General features: G+C 44.3%; 1 protein-coding gene across 17 annotated transcripts in view; it reads left to right on the forward strand.

The window, feature by feature from the left end:
• The window catches only part of LOC147025021 (uncharacterized), a 291362-nt gene that overhangs the window by 212392 nt on the left and 61162 nt on the right, over positions 1-17808 (forward strand). For 15 of the 17 annotated variants that reach the window (XM_085885567.1, XM_085885566.1, XM_085885582.1 and 12 more), the window contains one exon: positions 11006-11059. In XM_085885567.1, the coding sequence (XP_085741693.1) occupies positions 11006-11059 (54 nt within the window). Of the gene's footprint in view, positions 1-6898; positions 6976-11005; positions 11060-17808 lie in introns of all 17 variants that reach the window. The other 2 variants (XM_085885575.1, XM_085885576.1) reach the window with 1 other exon arrangement.

Raw genomic sequence — 17808 nt, forward strand, 5'->3', positions numbered from 1 at the left:
CAAAACATCTTTGGCCACAGTGGGCTCCGAAATTGGATACGCAGCCACAAGGGTGTTTGATCCCTGGGCTGGATTCGGACAAGGGAGAAACTGAGAAGCGGGCCACCGTAAAAGTGATCCCCCTGGTAAATTTTGATGGGTCAGGGAGCCTTGAAGCTTTTCTGACGCAATTTGAGTGCATTTCCCGACTAAACGGGTGGAATGAGCGGGAACGTACAGCGAATTTGGTGGCAACGTTGCGGGGACCAGCCGCAGATATGTTAAACGTGATCGCGGAGGGGATGTTGACCAGCTCCCAGATTTGCGAGGCGTTGAGCCGTCGGTTTGGGTTCGCAGCGAACTGTGATCTGGTGCGGGCCCAGCTCCAGCACTGCAGATTAAAGCCGGGTGAGACAGTGCAGGAGCTGGCACAGGACATTTACCAATCAGTCAGGATCGCGTATCGGGACCTTACAGTGGAGGCGTGGGACAGACTGGCACAAGAGAAATTTTTAGCTGCTCTTCCGGACCCTGAGGTCCAAGCGCTAGTGGAGCTACAGGATCCACCCACCATTCACCGAGCGGCCGAGTGCGCGGCCAGGCTGGCCTCGTGGAGTCGGCCGGGTCGGGTGCCCGAGAGGCCATCGGGGACGATCCGACAGGCGGAGATTCGGGATCAGGGAGGGGGGCTGGGAGAAATTGGCATTACCCAAATGTTTCAGGAAATTTGCCAGAAACTGTCAAGTTTGATAAAGGGTAATTCGGCAGTAGGCGCGCCAAAGCGGCGGGGTCTAGCCCAGCCAATAGAGCAATTCGATTATGGCCGAGGGGGTCCGGAACCGGAAGAGACATTACACCGATACCCACGGGGGCCTTTTAAGGGGAGTTGTTTCCGGTGCGGGCGAAGAGGACACATGCAACGATATTGCCGGTACCTGGCGATGGAGGGACCCTCCAATAGACTTTTAGACTCGGAGAGGATGAATCCTCCTGCTGAACCACCAGGTCTATCCGAGATGCTCTTTCATAGGTCGGGTCCGGAGATCACTGTCGGGGGTTGGGGAGACTAGATTGGGCTGAGCATATATGGCCATGCTCGGCTGCTGAGATTGTGGCGAAGTGCCTCCTTTGGTGAAAATAGTGAATTGTGGGAAAATTGGCATGGGTTTGTAAGTTCTGCTGGGTTTTGGAGTGACAATAGGGACAGTGGGTAATTGGTAACAAAGCGGGCACGAGTGGCTGTCCAATGGCTGGTGCGTGGATCGGGTGAGGAAAAGTGCTGTGTGAGTTGTTTCAAGTTAAGAAGTGAAATGTATGGTGCACACATTGATTTTTTATTGGACATGGTGTAGTAACAGGGAAGGTCATGGTCTGTGAAGTGTTAGAAATGCAGGTGTCACATGTAAGGCCGATGGGGTGGGGGAGTCATGTGGGTTTTGTGGGTGGGGATGATGTGCTTGTCCACAGGGATTGCTGAAGCTCACGGTGAGCGGGAATTGCGACCCCCTTCAAGGAGATTCACCTCTGGTAGCTAACGGTGACAGTGTCTGGAGGCAACTGGGAGAGGGTCTGGTTGGGCGACCAAGGCGGGTAGGACCTTGGCGACCCAGGAAGGCCAGAGGAGCCAGTGAGACCCCTTCCAGTGTGTTGTACGGGGTTAGAGCTGATGGCTACCAGGGGGGTGGGAATCAAAGGGAGCGGGGCGGAGAAACGTCTGGGTTGGACTAAAGCTTACCTGTGGGCATGGTAGCACCTGAGATGCCCCCATCATCTTGTGGTAACCCACCCCATGGCCATGACGGGGTTCAGCCTGCATCATTAAAATGGGGACAAAGACCTAGAAATGTGATGATGACCATGGTGTGAGTGTTGTGAAGATGTGTGAGTCCCACTCGATCCCGCACAACTTGACATGTGCAGCAAGGGCATGATGTCCGCATAATTTTGGGACAAGCAAATTTGAAAATTGGCTCCCCAGGTAACGCCGGGTCTATTAGCATCCACTGGGGGACACGGTCAAGTGTAAATATTCCGTGAATAGTGTCGTTAAGGCTTAGAGTAGGAATGTAAAGTATAAGTGTTGTGTTTTTGTGGAACCTTTTGTTTCCCCTCCCCAGATCACTGGAAGAGTGTTGGGCAAGAGCGATGATCCAGAGGATGGAGTGCAACTTCGCTCAGTGCTCTCATGTGATAATATAAAAAGAAATAATAATAATAAAAAATATGAATGATTGTTTTGGCGAAAATAAGGCCATAAGGGGGTAGTACATTAAGCAGGATAGGTAAGTTAGCTGCGGCTCGCTGCCCATTGCCCCTCCTACTTTATTTCGTTAGGTTAATTAGGTGTGAGTCAGTAAGTGTTAAGGCTGGTACGGTAGCGCCTGTGATATACCTTGCAGGAGCTGCGGTACCAGAGGAGGGGGCAGTGTTACGTTTGAGGGGGGAGTATGCATTCAAAGGGTAATTAGGATGTTTAATTAGGTATGCCATGCTGTTCGAGTTTACCAGGATCTTGATGTAATAAGTAGCAATTCAGTGGTTATAAGTTGTCTAGTAAATGTCCATTTCTTCAAGGGGGAAATGATAATTGTCACGTAATTAGATAGGGACATGGGATAGGGTAAGTGTGTCTGCGTAAACCCCTTTTAGTATTCCCTGGAGGCTTGCCGTGACGTCACAGGACAGTGCTGCGGATGGCTCCGCCCCGTGATCACGATTGGCGGAAGGCGACGGCGCAGGGCCGATAAAACGGCTCGATTGGAAGTGACGAGGACGGGAGGATAAAAAGGCTCTGTTCGGGGAAAAGGTGAAGAAGAAGAACATCGGGACAGAAAAACTGTTTTGGTGGAGGTTGTTGTGCTGGGAGCGTGCTGTGTTGTTGCGCTGATTTGATCCTGGTTTTCATCGTGTCTCGAGGCCCTGCTGTGCTTCGTGCCTCAGCTCGGTTGGCTCTGGGGTTCTGCTGGCTCGGAGTACGGGGTCGAACGGCGGGCGGACCTGCCTCCCTCTCCTGCTCACAACTTGGCGCCAGAACTGGTTCCCTGGCGGCTGTGAGCAGACTTGGGCCAAGACCAGGAGGTCGACAGCACCACGGTGTCTCCTGCCCCTGACGAGCGCAACGCCAGCTCGTCCGACGCCAATCCAGGGACTGTTGCGTCCACACCACGGGCCAGCCTGACCACCAGGACCAGCTACGTTTTGTGTGTGTGTGTGTGTGTGTGTGTGTGTGTGTGTGTGTGTGTGTGTGTGTGTGTGTGTGTGTGTGTGTGTGTGTGTGTGTGTACCTGGCGCCTTCGAGGGTTTGAGATTTGTATATTCATTGGAATTGTCTGTGTTTTCCCCACGCCCGAACCCACACCACCATCCCGTCGAATCGCCCCGGATCCCTCTTCTTGCCGAGTCTTGTTATTTCTGGTTAGAGAAATAAACATTATCAACTCAGTGAAAAGCGCCTCGTGCCACCTTCCTCGTCCCGTTTGCGGTAGAGCGATTAGAACCGCCATCTTTGGGTTATAGAAATAAACCGCCTCCATCGTTTCGGCTCATTCTACGTTGGCAGGACTGTTCAAGTCCCGTGAACGTCACAATATATATATATATATATATATATATATATATATATATATATGTATATATATATGTATATATATATGTATATATATGTATATATATATATGTATATATATATGTATATATATATATGTATATATATATGTATATATATATATATGTATATATATGTGTATATATATGTATATATATATATATATATATATATATATATATATATGTATATATGTATATATATATATATATATATATATATATATATATATATATATATATATATATATATATATATATATATATCTATATTAATATTTCGGCACGCCCCTTTCTTTGTTCCACCATCAGATTTTTGTTACTGCATGAAATGAAACAAGATTTGGCACATATACTAATGATATTGTCTTCCTTAAGAGGCCCTCAAAATTCGTTTTGATGCATTTTCACAAACTCCAACGGATTCCATTCAAACTCGGTACGATTATGGCTTTTGGTCCAACTTTGGTCATTGGCTATAAATTTTTTCCATAACACTTCCGATATTCGAAAAAATCGATAATTCGATATACCTTATGGGGTTTTCCATTCAAATCCACTCAAGTTTAAGGCCTACGGGGGACGCAAATTTGCACTTTGCCCCGGGCGCTGTTTACCTCCGCTACGCCAAGCTGTTAGGGTTAGGGTTAGCTACCCTAACACTAACCCTAACCCTAACCCTAACAGCTAACCCTAAACCTAACAGCTAACCCTAACTGCAACCCTAATCCTAACCGCTATTCCCTAACCGCTAACCCCTAACTGCTATTCAGGAAATTTGCAAGAAAGCCTGGGCAACACCAGGCTTTATTGCTAGCCCGAGCAACGCCGGCCATTACGACTAGTATACATATATATGCACATGTATGTATATCGAATAAAAAAGATCCTTTATAAACTGTCAATTGAACAGAAAAATTAAACCTACCAATCTGTTGTGAACATGCAACCAGCATTTTCCTCTTCAATAAAACTTCCATTGTCACCATCTTCGTCTGAATCGCTCGCATAAGGCTCAAAATGATGAAACTCCATAATTCCCCCGAAAGCATTTCTATCACTAATTTTGTCTGCAATAGTTTCTTTAAAATCCACTGATCAGTTTTGACACACTGAGAACATTCATAGTTGCTTATGACGGTGGAATCAAAATCGAAACCGAGCTCAAAATCCACTTTCTCTGTAAAGCCACCATTTTGATCAAGGAGGGTTGTGAGTGTGACGTCACTGGCAAAAATAGAAAATGGACACCTTAGGGCTTTCTTGGGTACTTTCTGATTGGCAAAAAGAATTCAAATTTTTTACTTTCAAATTAGACTGTGATTAATGATTTTCAATGGTTTTCAGAAAAAAAAATTGCGCTTCGATTCCCCTTTTACCACCGTTTTTGTTTGCAAATTTAAAAAAAATAACTTTTTGAACATGTATGAAATACGTTTGGTCAGGGTAAGTTGTCCTCAGTACCATCGTGGGGAGATAGCGTTCTCCAATTTAAATGATAGCTCGGAATCCTATCCGAATCTTTTTTTCTCCCTTGAACTGGGTAAAAAACCAGGTGAGAGTATGTACTCACATTTATTTGTTCCCAAAACAATCAGGAAGGGGGTCGGGTGGAGGGTGGGGGGGGGGTAGGTGGGGTTGATTCACTCCTCCCACGGCTATCTGCTTGGGCATGCAGGATTTGTCCATATTTGGTATGACTCCCAAATCCTATCATACAGGACAGTAATTTGCATGATTGGTTTACTGTTGGTGGACCAGCCCAATTTTGGCATTCCTGCTGCATATGAGCACATGGAGGAAGTTGATTGGTGCGTGCTCACTCCGGGATGGGACTTTAATTGGTTTGTTCCCAGTCTATTGATGTTGAGGAGTGAGCAGAGAAAAAGATATGCGTTTCACGCTCGCACAGGTTATCTTCATTTTTGGGAGCCGTCATCATCTTCATATCCTCTGGCCTGCACTCTGCACTCTACCTTGTAGCATCTGGGACAGCTCTATGGTTCTCTTCTGCAGATGTCCTGTTCAGGGACTATGGTTCGGCCCACTGGCTGCATGCTTGAGTCCTGCCACGACCTTTTTTGCTTCCTGTGCTTTCCACATTTTGCCCGGTTTGAGTGGTTGATTGTGGTTTGTGTGGTGTCATATGAGGTCTAGTTTTTTTCGGTGTAGCTATTCTTGTATATTGACATCCACCACCAAAGGTGGATGGAGGTTATGTTTCCACCTCTGTCTGCTTGTTTGTTTGTCTGTCTGTCTATCTGTCTATTTGTCTGTGAGCAGGATATCTCAAAAAAGTTTTGGACAGATTCGGCCGAAACTTGGTGGACAGGTTGGGTGTGTGACAAAGATGAATTGATTAGATTTTGGTGAAGATCCAGATCTGGATATTATCATTTTAAAGTGATTCTTCACAATTGAGAGATAACACCAGAAATAAAGCATGACAACTCAAAAAGTTGTGGATGGATTATGACAAAACTTGGTGTATGATTTTGGTTGGTGACAAGAACAAGCCGATGAGATTTTGGTTTGGGTCCGGATGCAGATCTGGCCTATCAGTGGGATACAAAACGTAAACTGTTCAGGCGGAGGTAAGCGCTCTACTGAGTGCCGTTCGAGTTTTTATTTGTAGCACTTTTAAAAGTTGATTTAGTTTTTTATCTAATGTCCTTTCTCTTCTTGTTTTCATATTATTTTCGCTTTTCTCCCAGTCCCACTTCGCTTGACATCGAACTCCTGAATGCTGACCCTCCCTGTCCAAAATCGCTTTCTCACCCAACCTATTCGCTGACGCTTGACCCCACTCTGATCCACACACCTCTGACTCACTCCCACCCGATAAAACCATTGCCCTTAACTTGTATTTTTACTTTGTTGAACAGTTAACGTCTGAAATGTCACCTTCTCCTTGTTTCCCACAATGATTAGCATACCTCGATCAACACCCTGTTCATTTAATTAATTATCCTACCTGGCACGAGCCTTCGCAAGCAAGACGAGTTCTTCATTCTCTTTTAAGTATTGTTACTAAACCCCAGACAGCCTTCAATTGTAGTTTGCTTGCTATAATATTTCTTGGTTTATTTTTTCAAAATTTCACTCGGTGAGGTTCTGTTTTATTACTCCTTCTGCTCCAACTATCACTTGCACAATGTCAGCACTCCCAAGCTTCCACATTATTTTGACTTCACAATTCCTTTCTCCATTTGTATTGGCCTCTGCATTCTATCCTTACTAAACAGCAGACCTTGTGTCTCTGATTTATTTTGAAAATATATATCAATCTTTGATGCCTTGGTGTTAACTTCCACAGCATGCAGGAGTGCAAGGTTGGATGCAGGAACCCAAGCTACAGAGGAGAGAAGTACTACATTGTACTATGCACAAAGGGTTTGTACAGTTGTCAATTCCACGTGATGGTTCCACATAGCTTAAATTTTGCAAGTTAATTTTACACAGCAAAACTAATTTTCCTGGAAAGCATAAGAATCAGGGAATTAGGAACAGCTTTTGTTGTTCCTCTATATTGCCTCCATGTGTTTATATTAACATTAGAATTTGGAGTGAGAAATGAAGTTATGTAATGCTTCATCGGCTTACAAATCCTGAAGTCTATATGTTGGAATGCGCTGCACCAAAAGTTACAATGGAATGCTGATCATTTGCTGAGACCTCAACTCGCAACACTCCAAAATAATTTATGGCGTATGGAAGTTGCATTACTGCTCTGCCGACGTGCTTTCAAAGTTGTATGTATTTATCCCATCTGTCACAGAAAACAAACAAGTGTACATATTTTCACCATCGAATTTTTTTTTTTTAATATCAAAATTGGCGTCTATCTTCTTGAAAGTTGAACCTACTTGAGACACACAACAGTCAATATATATTATGTAGTGTGTAAGTAAATACTGCAACATAAATATTGTACCGTCCATCACATTTGTCCTGTCTTTCACAATAGAGAACATGTTTGCTCATCATTAAGTTTGACATTAGGGCTATTTAGATCAACTAGCGGGCACACCCATTCTTCGGGGGAGAGCACCCATGTCGCCCCACCGAACATGGATGGCTGCTTTGTGTCCATGGTGTCAATGAAACCTAAAATTCTCAATAATGGCATCACAATCAATATAGCAATGACTCGGACGGGTCAAGAGGTGAGGAATGTGTGTGATAAAGGCGCTGCGCCATTATCACCAATATTGTAATCATGGCTATGGAAGGTGAGGTAACGAGGTGAGGAATGCGTGTGATGAAGATGCTGCACCGTAATCACCAATATTGTAATCATCTCAGCCAATTGAGGAGTGAATGGAAAATTAGGCACACCCAATTTGTCAGTGCCACGACCAATCGACGAGTGAAGGTAAAATGGTTACACCCCATTGGTCACAGCACTGACCAATTGATGAGTGAAGGGAAAAACTGGCACAAACAATTCAGTCCTACGACCAATCGACAAGTGAATATTGCTGACATAGCTACAGCCACACAAACTCTATTTATTGAAGTAGATATTGGCCTTGACTTCAGCCCGTTGGACTGCCAGATGGTGAAGCGTGATTCATCAATCCAGATAGCGCATTTCCACTGCTCCAGAGTCCAATGGCGATGAGCTTTACACCACTCCAGCTGATGCTTGGCATTGTGCATGGTGTTCTTAGACTTGTGTGCGACTGCTCAGCCGTGGAAACCCATTTCATGAAGCTCTCGATAAACAGTGCTTGTGCTGACATTGCTTCTCGAGTCAGTTTGGAACTCGGTAGTGAGTGTTGCGACCGATGACAGACGATTTTTCCACACTACGCACTTCAGCACTCAGCAGTCCCATTCTGTGAGCTTATGTGGCCTACCACTATGCGGCTTAGCTGTTGTTGCTCCTTGACGTTTCCACTACACAATAACATCACTTACAGTTGACCGGGCAGCTGTAGCAGGGTAGAAGTTTGACAAACCGACTTGTTGGAAAGGTGGCATCCTATGATGGTGCCACGTTGAAAGTCACTGAGTTCTTCAGTTCAGCCCATTCTACTGCCGATGTTTGTCTATGGAGAGTGCATAGCTGTGTGCTTGAGTATATACACTTGTCAGCAATGGTGTGGCTGAAATAGCCAAATCCACTAATTAGAAGGGGTGTCCACATACTTTTGGCCATGTAGTGTACTTCTCTTCACAAGGTTGTCTCTTACCTAATCAAAATCCTTTTTATGCAGTACCTCCAGTTGCGAAATATGAATGCACCTCTTCATCTTCATCAGTCCCGCAAGAGAAGCTCAGACTTGGCACATGGAGATATGTTAATTATGAGGAACAAACCATTCATGGATTCATCATGGACATTAAGAATGGAGAGTTTCAGATCAGATGCTTGCAACCAACAAGCCAAGGGAAAGCGTATAGATTTGAGTTTGAGAGGGATACACTATATTCTTCATCTGGTGTTCTGCCTTAAAGCAGATTCAGTACTCCCTAAGCAGGTTTTTGATGAGAGTTATACTGGCTGGTTTTCTATTACCTTCCCAGCAGTACATAGGGCAGGAATGTGGAATTTGGCCATGTTGCCGGTGATAGCTCACCTCCTGTTCACGAAGGGCACTGTGGGATCGTTTAAGCCTACCAACGAATGCTGGCAGATGGGACGCCCATTTAACGTCCATCTGAGGGATAGCACACACATTGATGAATCACTCACCTTGTCTGTGCAACACCTGGATGACAGTTTTTATCTGGGTTGTGATTCAAACCATGATATTTTTCTCATTTATTAACCCTCATTAACCCTACCAAAATCACTCCGATTTTCGAGTTTTTCCTCCTTCGAGTTTCCTTCTCCATGTATGCGTGTTTTGCATCCTGTTTCTGTCTGTTACATCCTGATCCGTTCAGTGTGCTCGGTCTTCCACGAACCTCAACTATGTGGACAAGAAAACTCCATGCTAGATGGCTTGGAGGTGAGTGTGTGTTCCTCGAGGGCCTAGGCCATCTTGTTAGCCCAGAGTGCATGAAAGAAGCTAAAATGGCACAAATATCCAGATAACCTACTCTTGTGAATACTACGGGCCTTAAAGACTATAAATACACCTGGCTTTGAATAATTTACCTGTAATGCCGTTGATCTCACCATGGTGAGATAATTTTCCATCTGTCACAAATAACAGTCCCGTCTGCCACTCCTTTTAATTAGCAGGGCATCTAATGATTCTGCCGATTGAGACGTCATTTCGTATTTTTGTGACTGTACTACTTCACAATCTGTCATGGTGTCGTACATCAATATTCACTTGAGATGGCATACAGTGTATTTCTCATTGTATTGCAGTTGTGTATAAATGGTATGACATTTCAATCATACTGATGCAATACATACATCACACTGATGTAATATTGCTAATGTGGAGTATGATGCTGATTGGATAACAAAATTAATATTTAATTTTGAAATATAACATGTTCAAACATCGTGTGTCGATCTTGGGTATTTAAATTTCATATTTCCCAAAGGAACATTCTTTGTCCCATCTGTCATGCTGAGTGCAAGGTCTGATGCAGGAACCCAAGCTACATCGGAGAGATGTACTGCATTTCACGATGCACAGAGGGTTTGTACAGTGTAAATTAGAATGGCCACTCGGTTGAGTGCATACTTCTGCCAGGCTGATTCGTTTACGTTTTGCATCCCACCGATAGGTCGGATCTGTATTCAGACCTGAACTAAAATTTAATCAGCTTGTTCTTGTCATCTAACCAACTCATCCACCAAGTTTTAGCCCTATCCCTCAATGGTAAAAAATCACTTTTAAACTTCACGGATCCAGATCCTGATTCGGATCTTCACCAAAATGTAATTATTTTGTCATGTCACATACCAAAACTCTCCACAAAATTTCGTCCGAATCCGTTCGCAACTTTTTTGAGCTATCCCGTTCACAACCAAACAAACAAACAGACAGACAGATGGGGTGAAAACATAACTTCTATCCACCTTCAGTGGTGGAGGTAATAACTGGGAGGTGCTCAGGGAGGACTTCACCTGCCAGAGGATGGTCTTTTGATGTTTTTCTCCATATATCATTTTGAAAAAGTGTTGTAGAAAGAGATAGGAAGACTTGCCAGGCTGTATTTTGGATAAACAAGATAGATATGAGGAAACTTCATTATCTTTTGTAAGTTGTTTACCCAGGATGAGGACGAGCTGCAGTCTTTGCTTGTGTGCCATTTCATGGACAATGAACCATTTTTTGAAAGGAAAATGGGGTTCTCTTGAGAAAGCAAAAAATATATGACATTACCAGCAATCCAATAACAAGTGGGTCATGTGCTTACAACAGAGATTGATGACATTTTAAAAATAACTCTCCTTCAGTGTATGTGTGTGCTTTTAAGTTGACATTTTTCAAATGTGTGTGTTTTGTAGGTTTTGATTCGATGAAGAGAGAACCTGAAGCTTCAGAAGATGTTCATGTAAAAGGTGAGGAGTTAACAGGTATACAATGAACAATATTATAAGTTGTCGTTACAGCATTTAAACCTCTTTTTGCTCGATTCCATTTGGATCTGGTTATTTAATAACTACATTGTAGAGCATTTTGCTTGGTGTGCATTCCTTTTGTGGGAGGTAATTGCTATTATTAAAGATTATACATTAAGCACAGACCAGTGCCCTTTAAAGTTGAATTTGGAATCTGAGGTGTTGACAAGGTTGTTCAGTTTTAGGAATTATTCAGGGCTGAATCTGTTGACATATTTTCAAGTGTTTGTGTGTTTGGGCATCTCTACGTTATTCTTTCACGGCTGAACCGTAGCACCTTGGTCTGAGAGGATCCCAAATTTTGGTATAGGTACTTTAGAATCTGCACAGGGTTTTAAGCTACCACACATTGGCCTTGATGTCCGTATTGAGGCCACCACAGGCCGCTATAAAGTGTATATTGGGATGTGGGGTCAGACAATGCTGCCGCCAGCCCGCAGGCAAAAAAGCCACCATGAGGCCAATAACTTCATCGCTTTTCAATGTCCAACACGTCCCGAAACCACTGCCAGGAAAAGGTCACTCAGCTGGGCAGCGCCAGTTAACCCACTGCCACTACCCCTTCCTCTCAGTTTCCCTCATCACAGGGTAGAGCCAGGTAGTCCCTTCTGGTATATAGTGCGGTATACCTGAGAGCAAAATATATCACTACCATGAATAATTATACCTCCATACTCCCTCCATACCTTTCATTCCAAATCAAAGGGAGAGGGATTATAGGAGAGAAGACCTGCTTGATATATGATGATAATTTCATCAGATGCCATGAAAGTTTTGTACAAAAATGTAAAAAATTTTTTTTAAAGCTTCTTCCTTAGTTTGCACATCCTGAGTTATCACTTTCCACCATTTAATCTCCTTGCTGCAATGATAATGATGTAATAATTGATCTTTATTTGTAGGTTACAGTACATCATTTATAGAATGATTGAAGCCCATAGTGGAAAACTTTACATGTCACATTTTCACTGTGTTCGAGTTAAACACACCTGCATTTTGAAGTGTGATGTCCAATTCCAATTTGAACATATTTACTGCAAAATAAACTTTCAAGTCCAGTAAATGTACCCTAGCCCAGCTGCCGCTCTGTTATTCTTCTGAATAAAAAGTTCCCATGTCCCATCATTAACCGGATTTCTGCTCGATGCTCATGAATGCATGCAGCTGCATTCAAGAGGGTGGACCCTGCGGATGAAAACGTGGACAATTTAGTTTGGCAAATTCATTAAAATAATCACAGTAAAAAGAGATGTGCCCAACTTAAGTGTGAGAAGAAGAAATTGAAGATTTCCAAGGCTGAGAGCCTCCACTTCTGTTCTCTTCCTATTTAAGCCGCTGTCACACCTTGAAGTTTTAGCCAGCGTATGGCAACGTATCAAAATGTATGTAAAACGCTGGCATACGCTGAACTATTGATGGTTTTTTTCCAGTTTTTGGCGTATTCATAATGAGTTAGACGTATGCATAACTTATTAGTAACGTACACAGAACGTTTCGATAACATATAGATAACTTATATCAATGAATGCTTAGCGTGTTGTTGGCGTTCACAACCTATGCCCAACGATAGTCTAACGTATGCATAGCGCGCAGCAGCGTATCGCCGACGATCACGTGGCGTAGCCTATTAAAAGGCTGCCGCTCAACGATTCAAATCATAACCGCACTAGACATCGAAGTGTCAAGCCACTGTCACACCTTGACGTTTTAGCCAGCGTATGCCGACGTATGAAAAACTTGCTGAATACGCTGGCACACGTCGAATAAGTTATGGGTAAGTTTTGTATACGTTAAGAGCATGCTGAAGCACGCTGGCATACGTCGTAGTATGCTGAGTACGTCGACAAATTTTAAGCATGCTGAAAATTTTTCGACGTATGCCAGCGTATGACGCACATGTTCCGCATACGCTGGCCATAAGTTGTAGGCACGTTACGCGATCGTTGACACACGTCGACACACGTTACGTGTAAGTTACTCATAGGTCGAAATACGTCGAGGTAATGTTTAGCGAACCCGAAACTTATTTCTAACCTATGAGTAACGTGCTTTGAACCTATGAGTAACGTGCTTTGAACCTATGTGTAACGTATCTCCAACGCATATTGACGTATTTGACGTCTTCTGGACGACCACAGAACTTACTAAACGTGTTACTAACTTACAGCTCCCGTATAATGGCGTATTGGCAGCGTTTAGGGGAATTGGTATATAAAAATGGAGTTCACACAGGAGGAACCCGTTAGTGTTCCAGACTCCATGGTTTTTTTTTTTCCAGCATGACGGTGATGTTGACACTTCGATTTCTTGTGCAGTTATGATTTCAATCGTTGAGCGGCACCCTATTACTTATATTATATTATATTATATTATAACCGCACTAGAAATCGAAGTGTCAACATCACCGTCATGCCGAAGAAAAAATTAAAAAAAAAACATTGAGTCTGGAACACTGACGCTAAACATTACCTCGACGTGTTTCGACTTATGAGTAACTTACAAGTAATGCGTGTCGACGTGTGTCAACGATCGCATAACGTGCCTACAACTTTTGGCCAGCGTATACGGAATGTGTGAGTCATATGCTGGCATACGTCGAAAAATTTTGAGCATGTTAAAATTTGTCGACTAGCTCGGCGTACTACGACGTATGCCAGCGTGCTTCAGCGTGTTCTTAACGTATACAAAACTTACCCATAACATATTCGACGTGTGCCAGCGTTTTTGACAAATTTTTCATACGTCGGTATACGCTGGCTAAATCGTCAAGGTGTGACAGCGGCTTTACCTAATATATTGATAACTTAACCATAACATGCTTTATGCTCATTTCGCCACCTCATCTCATGTAAAGGGGTGACATCCTGTAAAGTTTCACCAAGATCTTTGTTTTTGCTGAGATTTTGACCCCATTGAAGGTGGAACTAGAAGATTAAGATGCTGTGGCTGCAAACGGTAAATAGAAAGAGCCTTTTAGTTAATAGGTAAGTAGGAAGAGCAAATAAATAAATAGAAATAGCAATAGGAAGAGCAAAAGGTAAATAGGAAGAGCAATACTTCCTTGCTCCTTTTAGTTTCAACTTGTTCTGCAACTTAAAGAGAAAGTAGATCCATAAATTGAAAATTAAATACCCGTATTAAGCATGAACACATTATAGAGTGATTGGTGTCTTTCGCTGATATACAGGACTTAACTTTTTATGCATTTATCTGAAGTTAGCACAGCAGCCTCATGCTATGGATTCTCCGAAGAGCTCCAGAAGCCAACGCTTACTGAGCTACTGATACAGTTTTTGCAATGTCAAAATATGGTATTTCTGGCACCCAGAGGGTACTTGGAAGTTGAGTCGCTTCTCCCAAGGTCATCACCATCCTGTGTGTCTGAAGCCAAAATATGTCAGAAGCTGTCTAATGTCTCTGTCTGATTGTAAATCTTCCACATGCAGTATATTGAGGCCAACGCCTTTATATAATATTTTCTTTTCTTTTAAATGTCTTTCAAAACCTTTTGTTTGTTTCTAAAGCTGAAGCAGTGATTTAAAATGATAAAGCTTTTGAAAGTGCCTGTAAGTAAAATTTGGACGAAATTATTTTTCATCATGTGTACTTCATAGTTTATATTTATAAGAGTATTGCTTTGTTTTCACTGACGATGAACTGGGATATATCAAGAAGTCAGTAGACTTCTTATGTCGGGATGGCCCGGACACTTCATTGGCTCAATACAACATAAGTCTTCAAAAAAACCCACCAAGATAGAACTTATAAACCTATAAATTACCGAGCAGTCATCTGTGGAGAATTTCCCATCCAATAACACTCATTAAACTTTGGGACATCATCGTTGAACAAGAAAAATGATACCCCAAAATGCCTGTTTGTCATTCTTATTATTCTTATTTTTCTTATACCAGTCGCTTCGCTGGCAGGGGAATTAAGGTTGGGGGGGGGGAGGAGGGAGTGGAAGCAGAGAAGACAGTGGGAAGGATGGATAGAAGGGAGGGGAGGTTAGAAGACGGAGGGGAGGGAGTAAACAGAGGGGAGGGAGTAAACAGAGGGGAGGGAGTAAACAGAGGGAAGGGAGGGGAGGGAGTGAACAGAGGGAAGGGAGGGGAAGGGAGAGGATGGACGGACGGAGGGAAGGAAGGGGAGTGGAGAGGACAGAGGGAAGGGAGTGGAGTGGACAGAGGGAAGAGAGGGGATTATGGAGGGGAGAGGACCGAGGGGAGTGGAGCGGAGAGGACGGAGTGGAGGGGAGAGGATGGAGAGGAGAGAAGAGGACAGATGGAAGAGGAGACGAGAGGATGGAGGGAAGAGGAGAGGAGGTGAGGATGGAGGGAAGAGGGGAGGAGGCGAGGACGGAGGGAAGAGGAGAGGAGAGGATGAAGGGGAGGGGAGAAGAGAAGAGAGGAGGGAGGGGAGAGGAGAGGAGAGGATGGGGGGGAGGGGTGAAGAAAGGAGAGGATGGAGGGGAGAGGAGAGGAATAGATGGATGGGAGGAGAGAGGAGAGGATGGAGGGGAGGGGAGAGGAGAGGATGGAGGGGAGGGGAGGGGAGAGGAGAGGATGAATGGGGGAAGGGGAAAGGAGAGGACGGAGGGGGAGAGGAAAGGAGAGGACGGAGGGAAGAAGAGAGGAGAGGACGGAGGAAAGAAGAGAGGATGGAGGGGAGAGGAGAGGAGAGGACGGAGGGTAGGGGGGAGGAGAGGAGAGGAGAGTGGAGGATGAAGGGGAGGGGAGAGGAGAGTAGAGGATGAAGGGGAGGGTGGAGGAGAGGAGAGTAGAGGATGAAGGGGAGGGGAGAAAAGAAGAGGACGGAGGGGAGAGGAGAGGAGCGGATGGAGGGGAGAGGAGAGGATGTGGGGGAGGGGTGAAGAAAGGAGAGGATGGAGGGGAGAGGAGAGGAAAAGATGGATGGGAGGGGATGGGAGAGAAGAGGATGGAGGGGAGGGGAGAGCAAAGGATGTAGGGGAGAGGAGAGGATGTAGGGGAGAGGAGAGGAGAGGATGGAGGGAAGGGGAGAGGAGAGGATGGAGGGGAGGGGAGAGGAAAGGAGAGGAAAGGAGAGGACGGAGGGTAGAGGACAGAAGAGGACGGAGAGGAGAGGACGGAGGGGAGAGGAGAGGATGGAGGGGAGAGAAAAGGAGAGGACGTAGGGGAGAGGAGAGGAGATGATGGAGGGGAGAGGAGAGGAGAGAAGAGGACAGAGAAAAGAGGAGGGGCGAGGAGAGGAGGGAGATAGGGGAGAGTGGATGACAAAGGGAGGGGAGAGGAGAGGACAGAGGGAGGGGAGAGGAGAGGACAGAGGGAGGGAGGGGCGAGGAGAGGAAAGAGGTAGGGAGGGGCGAGGAGAGGATGGAGGGAGGGGAAGCTGGGAAGGTGGAAAGAGCGAGGAAAGCGGGGGGGGGGTGGGGGAGCGACGCCTCATCAAGTGATACTATACACTGCAGGAGGGAGGGGTGCGAGGATTGGGAGAGGGGGAGAGAGATAGAGAGATAGATGGAGGTGGGGTTCACAAAGAGAATGATATGTTATGCTTATTGACCGAGCACAAAAATAAAAACTTGTGTCAGAGCAGCTGTGCACACAACAACACAACATAGTTTGCAAAGTAATCCGCTGGCACATCTGCAAAAACTTTGTTATCCCAGTTCCAGCGAATTAGTGGGAACATGAACCAGAAGCAATCACTGAAAACGTGGAAGTACCACTCACGTACGATATAATGATCCCATCGAGCATGAACATCGAAAACAAAGCATTGCAACCAGATATCATACTCAGGTACAAAAAAAAGAGTGTGATTAATATCAGTGATATTGGACTAAACGATGCAGAAATCAAGAAAATGACCAAATACGAAGACCTTGAGAATGAAGTAAAAAGATCCTGGAAGCTGAATAATGCTAAAGTTGTACGAGTGATGATGAAGAACCTCACATAAATGATGAGGAGGAACCTCATAGGGGTATTAAAACCGTTCCTGAGAATATTACTTCAAACTAATTACAGTTGGAAGCTGTCCAGGGCTCAGTAACAATCGTGAAGAGAACCCTTGGCACAAAACTTTGAGCACAGAAAACTTCACAGCTTGGTCCATGAATCGTGACCCCTCACCAAAATGAAGGTTGATGCTTTGAGCCCACCCTGGGAGGACTCCATTCCACATTTGAAACCCGCATATGTAAATACCAATCAACATCAACAAAACACGCACTCACACACACATGCACTCACGCACGCACGCACGCACGCACGCATGCACACACACACACACTTAGTGTCTTGCGTAGGAACAACCATTATTCAAAGAAAGATGTAGGGATGGTTTCACATGATCATTTGTTATGACAATCCCTACTTTGCAATTGTTTCCATACTTTTTGGCATAACATCCGTACATCCTTTTTGCATTTAATTTTTTTTTTCTTACTTGCGAAATATATATATTTTTAAACATTATTTGTCTTATTTTTTCTGTTTTAAGGATCAAGAAATGATGGTAAACTTCTGATATAATTTCATGTTTTGACCAAAGCGAATCAAGCCTCTGTCTGCTTGTCAAATTAGCACCAGGTGGGTTGACAGCCTGTCATGCTTCCGGGGTCGGCAAAATGAGAACCAGCTTACAGGTAGCAGGTGGCATTGCATCAACGGCACAGCCACACCCCCAGAAAATTATGCAGTCAT

Source organism: Eptatretus burgeri, chromosome 6 (genome assembly GCF_056783735.1).
Source record: "Eptatretus burgeri isolate ZD-2024b chromosome 6, Ebu_testis_v1, whole genome shotgun sequence".
Classification (NCBI taxonomy): Eukaryota; Metazoa; Chordata; class Myxini; order Myxiniformes; family Myxinidae; genus Eptatretus; species Eptatretus burgeri.